The sequence below is a fragment of the Papaver somniferum genome, chromosome 1, assembly GCF_003573695.1.
Source record: "Papaver somniferum cultivar HN1 chromosome 1, ASM357369v1, whole genome shotgun sequence".
NCBI classification, from domain to species: Eukaryota; Viridiplantae; Streptophyta; class Magnoliopsida; order Ranunculales; family Papaveraceae; genus Papaver; species Papaver somniferum.
In genome coordinates, this window is record NC_039358.1 from 8,496,867 (window position 1) to 8,505,338 (window position 8,472).

General features: G+C 39.2%; 1 protein-coding gene across 1 annotated transcript; it reads left to right on the top strand.

Moving 5' to 3' along the window:
- Positions 1–517: 517 nt before the first annotated feature.
- Positions 518–7,938, top strand: LOC113278857 (nuclear pore complex protein NUP62-like). Its single transcript, XM_026527593.1, has 9 exons — positions 518–2,255; positions 2,955–3,075; positions 3,311–3,392; positions 3,733–3,855; positions 4,012–4,089; positions 5,495–5,598; positions 6,341–6,428; positions 6,505–6,603; positions 7,512–7,938. Exons 1-9 carry the CDS (start codon positions 737–739, stop codon positions 7,602–7,604), a joined length of 2,307 nt encoding a protein of 768 aa, XP_026383378.1. The 5' UTR covers positions 518–736; the 3' UTR covers positions 7,605–7,938.
- Positions 7,939–8,472: the final 534 nt, after the last annotated feature.

Here is an 8,472-nt window from a genome sequence, read left to right on the forward strand (position 1 = left end):
GATTTATGTAATTGATTAGGTCAGGAACTGATGATTTATGTAATTGATTAGGTCATGAACTGATGATTTTTCTGTAATTAATGATTTCCGAAATCTTTTTTCAGATGAAGGAGTTGCAGTCGGTTTTTTCTTCAAGGCAGAAGAAGAAGAAGTGGGAGGAGACAATTTTAACCCACGCATGAATGTTGAGGGTAGGCTAGTAATTTTCTAGGATTTTAAACCTTTTTGGACTAGCGGATAATTGTTCTATCCCACTGGACTAGACACTAATCCCGGGTCGGATCTTTGTACTAAACAGGAAATTTCTCCACAAACAATCATATATATGGGCATACCTAATTTTTGATTTCTCAAGTAACGCGCCCATCATACGCAACCATGAAAAAACGCATTGAACTATACGCAACCATGAAAAAAACGCATTGAAAACCGGCATGGCCTTAGCCCGGGACTCGTTTGGAAGCACGTTTTAAAAGGAAGCACGTTTTAAAAACTTGAAAGTAAACTTTTCTCCGACTCGCAAAACCCTTACAGACACTCGCTTTGAGTCCCTGGGCGATTCAAATTTTCAACCAAAATTTCAACATCAATCTATCAATCAACGCACGGAGATCCAAATCTGTAAGTTCAATTCCTACTAATCATCAGGGTTTCAGATTCCATTAATTTTCAGTAGTTTCTTGATTTCATCAGAGCTAGGGTTTTTCCTTCGCTTGTAAACCCTAATTCTGTAAAAATGTTCGGAACAAACTTCTCAATGACTTCATCACAAACTCAATCTTCCCCATTTTCATCACCTTCTCCGTTTTCATTCGGAACTGCCGCTGCCTCCTCCTCACCATTTTCAACTACGCCTTCCACTGGATTATCCTTTGGAACTACAACATTTGGTTCGTCTACTCCTTCAACAAATCTATTCTCAGGAGGAGGAGGAGGATTTCAACAGCCTTCCACAACTTCAAACAATTTATTTGGTTCTTCTACTGCTACTACAACCCCTAGCTTTGGGAATACCACCACTTCTCCTGCACCTGCATTTGGGTTTCCAACAACAACAACAGCACCTGCAAGCGGTGGTTCTTCGTTGTTTGGTTCCACAGCACCTGCATTTGGTACAACAGCACCTGCAGGTGGTGGTTCTTCATTGTTTGGTTCCACAACACCTGCATTTGGTACAGCAGCACCTGCAGGTGGTGGTTCTTCAGTGTTCGGTTCAACAGCATCAGCAGGTGGTGGTTCTTCATTTTTTGGTTCGACATCTGCATCACCAGCTGTGTCAAATGCAGCACCAGCTTTCTCTATGTCTTCGTTTGGAGCTCCATCAACAGCGGCCGCTGTGACTAATGCTGCACCAGCTTTCTCCATGCCCTCGTTCGGAGCTCCCACTGCTGCTGCTGCTTCAACTACTGTTGCTGCTTCTCCAGGTTTCTCGACTTCAAATTTGTTTGGAACACCTTCATCTGTTCCTTCGACGACAGCTTCAGCTTCTACTACTACTACTACTACTACTGCTGCTGCTCCTTTTTCGAGCATGTTTCCTTCAACTGCAGCTTCTTCTTCTTCACCCTTTAGCGCATCAGCATTTTCATTTGGAACTGGTTCAGCTTTGGCAAATACCACTGCTAGCTTTACGCAGACGACTGCTCCTGCGCAGGCGGTACCTGCTGCAACCGCAGCCACTTCGTCAACAACCCCGTCAGCTTTTTCCTTCGGAACTCCAACTTCTTCCCCATTTGGATTTAACACAGCATCTGCTGCAACTACTACTGCAGCATCGACTGGCTCACTCTCTAGCCCTGCACCCACTAAGCCTTCATTTTCAGGTTTTGGAGCAGCTACTGGGTTTGCATCAACAACCACCACCACCACGGGTCCAGTCTTGTCAGCAAGTACAGCATCTGCAACCCTTGCTACTACTGCAAGTTCAGTATCGACTGGCCTCCTCTCTAGCCCTGCACCTGCAAAGTCAATGTTCTCGGGCTTTGAAGGGGCTACTGGTCTCACATCAACAGTCACCACCACAACACCTACTTCCCCTGCTACTGGTCTCTTTGCTTCGCAAGCTGCTACCGCTGCTGCTTCTACACCATCTATTTCGACTCCTGCAGTCGCTACTTCTTTGGCAACAAGCACTCCAGCTTCAGAAGCTAAAACAACCACTACATCTGCTGCCACAACTAGTCCTTTTCCAAGTTTCTCTTTGTCAACTAAAACATCAGCTCCAACATCATCATCACCAACTCCTGCATTGTTCGGTATGTTGGAAAGTACACTACTTACAGATTCCTTCAGTTTCGGTTATGAGTCAAATAATGAGTGCCTCACACCTAGTCATCAATATTGGTATTTGGATATGTATTAGTACCTACAGATTACCTAATGTTTATTTTCTTAGGTTTATTTTCTTACAATTGGTTGACATGCAATTACCGATGATTTTGCTTCTCATAAAGACTGAAGTACAAAGTTAGATCAGAAATCTCTTTCTTTTAAGCATTATATGGTCTCCAATGACAAGTACTGTACTTTTCACGGCACATAGCTTCCTAAAGCAAATTTCTGTTTGTCTGAGATCCCCTCGAGATTAGACTTAAAGGGAGTATATTGCATTTATCTCATTTACTGATTTGAAATATAAAAATCTCTAACTGCAAAAGCTTCTGTGCAGTTTTGGGCACTCTATTGTACTTCATGGTAACCATATGTCAGAGAAGTTACTTTGAGTAACCTCTAGGCCACACTGTGGGTTCTCCTTATTGGAGTAGTGGTGCCAAGATGATAAGACCTTTCTTGAGTAGATACCCCAGACTGTTTGCTGTGACTAAGCTTTCTTAACTATCTTCATTTCTTGTAACTGTGATATTATCGTCCTCAGTCAGATTGTCTGAGCCTAGCAATGCATTCTCATTCATTGGAGTTCTTATGTTGTTATTATGCTTTTTTTCTTTTTGTAGGTAATCCTGCTTCGGCTTCTGCAAGTGCACCAGCTGACAGTGCAGCAAAAACTAGTTTCACAGCTTCCACAGCTAGTGCAACTCAGCCATCAAATTCGCTAGCTGTAGCCACCAGTAGCGGGTTAGTATTCTTTGTCTTAACAACCTATAAGCCCATATCCTTTTTGTTTAAAGGCTGTAACTGCTCTTCAAGATTTCAAAGATTTGAATTGTCAAAAGTGTCTTCGAAACTCCAGAAGATCTTTTTATATTGTGCATATATTAAGATTGATTTTGAAATTTCTTTAGTTGGATATTTGAGCGTAGGATAAGCTTTACATACTCACTTGTCGATATTGGGTATTTTTTGTTTTCAGAACATCATCATCAACTCTCACTTCAACTGTATCCACTGGACCTAAACTACCATCTCAGATCACAGGAAAAACTGTTGAAGAGGTAGGCTATCTGTTCAGAGGATATACAAATGACTTTGTTACCATACTTAGTAAACGAGATTACCTTTCCAACCGGCTACACAGGCCAACTTTAATGGTTAAATGCTACACAATCATGTTCTGTTGGAGACTTGTTGTTGTCTATAGTAAACCCCAACAGCAATTACAGTACACACTAGGGACTTCTGTTTTCTGGGGATCTAGTTTTAAGGTTTCTTTCGTATGTTGACTAGGCTTAGCTTTTTTCTTCCTCTTTTACTAAGCATTACCGTTTGTTTTCTTCTGGTCCCTTTCAATTTTATTCGAATTCTCTAATCAAGGTCTTGCATTTGGAACCACAGATAATTAAAGAGTTGAATTCTGAGCTCCAGGAGCGGACTGGAAAATTTAGAAAGCAGGCTCTAGCTATTGCTGATTGGGATAAGAGAGTTCTGCAGAACCGCGACGTTTTACTTAGGCTCGAGGTAATTAGGCATTGGACACTGTAAATATATATTTAGATTGCTTAAATTAGTTTTCAAGGAATAGGATAACTTTATTACTTCCAATTGTCTTAAACCAAGTTATTTCTGGATTTGACTTTGTATCATCATTTTGTTTAATTTCTTTACTTGTATCAGACTGAAGTGGCGAAAGTAGTCGAATCGCAGGTGAACTTGGAGAGACAGCTGGAGCTAGTTGAAACTCATCAACAAGAGGTTTGTTAGTCTGTAAAAATTGTGTTGGTGAAACATTCTGTTTGCTGTTGTTTTATTCACAACAATATCTGTTGTATGTTTGATTATCGTTCTAGCTTCGAGTTGGATGTGTTTGAATAATGTCCAGTAATTTGCTGACATCTTATATTCAAGCTGATTCTTTGTGGATAAGTTATGAAGTGTGAACCTGATATTTGGAGTAATTAAAAGAGTGAATATATGGAAGTACCGTACAACCATGGTAGTGCTTAGGATATGGGAAGATACGCTATGTATAGATAGTCTAAGTGCCTCTCGACATCATCCTACTACAATAAATTTCTTAGAAGTATATTCCCTGCCTTGTTCAGAAAAAATAAAAGAAGAAGCTATTTATGAGCTTTGATCTCAAAAGATTATGGTTTCATACTAGTTCCTAATGTTTTTCATAGAAGAGAATGTCTGGTTTAGTTATTAGCATTTTAAGAATGCAGATAGTGAATCCTTGGGGTCCGTTTTAATTATGCGTGTCTCTGTTTTTAAATAACTAGCCTCACCTCTTAGAATGATATTCTCCGAGTAGTTGTTCCTAGCATAATCCACACAATTTTTAGTTTTTTTTTTACTGTTTAGCATTCAGCCAATGAAGCAAAGCTTCTCGTTGCTGTTATCTTTTCCAAATACAAGTTTAGGATGCTGATTTTTGTAGTTTGCACACTCTTGCCACAGTCCTCCCAACACCTGTTACAGTAATGCAACCTTCTATTGAATGACATCTAGGCTGTAGTTTTTTCATTGGATTTGGATGTTTGCCTGTTGCAGCAGTGAGTTGAGTTTAGGCAAGGCAGTTTGGACCAATTTGGTGGGAAGTGCTGCTAATATAGAAACAGAATTGCTGCTTTCAGTTTCTTGCATGTCTCCCATACTCTACCTACTAACGCTGTTTGAGATCTCAATATGAAATACCATCTTCTAAAGATGCTTGCTTTCTGAATCTGTTATTCAATGATAAAAATCTCGTTATAGAAAGAGTATGTTCATCTTGTCTGTTTCAGGATTTTAGCTTGTTCAAAAAATATGTTTCTACTGATGAATGTATTCTAGTGACATTTGGGGGTACTGGTTAGTTGCATCTTTATGCGGCTTGATAATGACAGTGGAAATCCTAGTTTTGGTACTCTCTTTTCCACTGAGGATGATTCCGCTATGTCATAATTCATGATTATTGTGTGAATGAGGTTTTTTCCTAAGAGAGGTTGATAACCCAAGTCTCTGCCCTTCAAGTGTGTATAACAGTAACATGCCATTTATTCTTATTACCTTTAGCTTCTTGAGATTAATGTTTTTTTTTGAATTCTCCAGAAAAGTAAGTGTGTCTATCCAACTTATCCTCCCTCATGTGACAATGTGCATTTTTACTTGCTAGGTTGACAAGGCTTTGCTAAGTGTAGAAGAAGAAGCTGAGCGTATATACAAGGATGAGCGTGCGTTAATTCTTGAGGATGATGCTGCATCAACAAGAGATGCCATGTGAGTACAAACTTATAAAGTTCTATATCAAATTTCGCATCAGAGATCTTAGTTGGTTGACACTTGTTATAGGAGCCAGCTGTTTTCATGTCTTTTAATACATCTTCGTGGTGTTTTACTTTGTTTAGTTCATTGTAGTCCAAACTTTCTTGATAGTGGTACTGTGCCAGTTAGGGATAATGTTTTAAGTGTGGGTGAACCTATATTGATTTGATTGTTTGAGTCAGGTGTTTCTTCTAAGGGCAGAAGAGCTATGCAACTCGGATGTGAAATAAATCTGGTTACACTGGTTTCGACCTTGATCCCTAATGGCCTTCCTTTATTTGACATTGTCTTACTCAGACTGGTCCACCCATGTTTGAAGTAGTCTAATCATATCCAAGTTAAAACTGGCATTTGGTTGCTTGTGGGCTTGTGGTTCAGAGTTTGAACATTACATGGTAGATGCGGGCAAGCCTCAGAATTGTTTTAGAGGGGTCAGTCAATAGTTTCTTTAAGATGGTCCCAGTGTTGGTATAGATAGAGAACATATAATGATGACTTCCTTGGTTTACGTAGCGTAGGTAATGATATCAACTGCCTTTTCGTTAAAATCGTTACAGTATCTTTAACCACTTCTCCCACTATTATTTAGAATTTCACAAAGTTAATTTTTTTTGGAGCGTTGTATCTGCAAGCCGTCGTATGACTACTAAATTGCATACATGTTACATCTGGCTTCTAATCTATGTTGCAATTTCAGGTACGAGCAGGCTGAATATGTTGAGAGGGAAATGGAGCAAATGACAGAACATATAAAATCAATTATTCAGACCTTAAATGCTAGTCAGGTAAGGAAAAAATTGCTCATATGAATCCTTCTTAGGAGCTGTTTAAGTACAAGATACTTACATTCTCTTCAATTAGGGAGGGGACCTCGATGCAGCCGATGGGATGAATCCGTTAGATGTTGTCGTTCGCATTCTAAACAATCAGCTCAGTTCACTTATGTGGATTGATGAAAAGGTTAGTACATATAATCATCATTCTCTCTGTTTAGTCCTGCTATTGTAATTTCTAATCACTCAATGTCCATATTCTCTCTTCCCTCTCATTTTAGCGACCATCAAATAAACACACACCATAAATTAAAAGTCTATTTAACCGCTTTATTATTTAATGTCTAGCCGTACCCCTCTGTGTTGTATAAGTTAATTTTATTGGGTGATTTGGCTCAGATTTGCCTTTAATATTCAGGCGACATGTATTACTGCTTGATGAAAACAACCTGCTGAAAGTCGGTGCAATTGATTATTGTGCTCATGCTTTGTTGTCCTAGGAACTTATTCCAAAAGGTTATGTAGCAGTTTCTAGATATTGTAGAATCCATTATCAGACTATTTAAGCAAAGACACTATTCTAAGAGGTCTAACTAGTTACAAATGGTTTACATGGTTTGGCCACTAAAGCCTACATTTCTTAGTCGAGCTCAAGAAACTGTCTGTCTACTAGATATGTAAATGATGTATCTTACTGGCTATATCTCTTAGACGTTAATGACCAAACCATGGATGTAGGCGTTAATGACCAAACCATGTAAATGATGTATGTTACTGGCCATATCTCTTAGATTAGCATTCTTGTGTAAATGTCTGATAGCAGTTCTCTCAGAAATCAGTTTCCTACATGATATCCGCACAAACAACTTTTACTTTACTTTCACACTGCTCATTGTGGCTCATATCCCCTAGAGGAATGGTGATGATGATGATCCATGTATTATTTGGTAACGAGGATATACATGGTGCCCTTGTGAGACTGGTGGGGAGTGGCTGCATTCTGCTGGGGATTAGAATTTTCCATGCAGCAGCTTTAAGCGTATACCTTATTTTTCTTCCATGGATAGATCTCTAATATACTGAAACTCTTGTCAGGCTGGGGAGTTCTCTTCTCGCATTCAAAAACTAGCAGACCAGGAATCTCCTGTAAACCAGAGCCCTGTTGGGTCAAGGTATTGGATGGGTTGATTACTTGATCCCATATCTAGAAGAACACTTTTCACATCAGCTGCATTTTGTACTGCTTAGCTGAATGGGCGAGGGATATGTTTTGTAAATCTTCATGAATAGGCAGTTATTATATTTACGGTTTCGCACAATTTTATGGTGTGGACTGTGTAATACCAAATAGATCTGTATTAACTCTTTTTTCCCTATACAGTTAGTCAAGCTGATTTTTTTTTTTCAGTTTATCTTTCAACATCATTGTAAAAAACTCAAAAATACAACTGGAGGAATCAACACCGCCAGCACTGATTTATCTGTTCTGACTTGTCAAGAGACTTGAATTGGTTTCATCGAATTGGCTTTGTATTCTTTTGGGTTATCTTCAAACATTTCAGAGTGTTGAGTTTGTCAAAGGGGGATAAGGACCTTTGGATTTCAGAAACATTTTGATGTCCAATCACATCAACACAGTACTGAAAACTCAGCTTTTAGCAAGCCCCACAACATACATCAACACAGTGCTGAAAACTCAGCTTTTAGCAAGCCCACAGCATAAATCGTTGCAAAATTTAGGTGTTGTGACAAATTAGCAAGTAAAGATTTCACCAAATGTACGCTATTTTAATACTTGAGAAGTGCCTGTACAAATGTACGAGGCATTACATTGTCCACCACATAACATGAATAGCGCATTTTGAAGGATGCTGGCTAGGCCTGTCATCTTAGGGAAATTCGAGTAATTGGCCCGGAAATAATCTAGCAAGCTCATACGACAAAGTGCCCCTAACTTCTTCTGCTTGTTTCGACAAAAGTTTGAAGGACTGTCAGTGTTTCCTGTACACTCCAAGAAAGTTTACAGGAAACGAATACAAAACATTTGACCAAAACC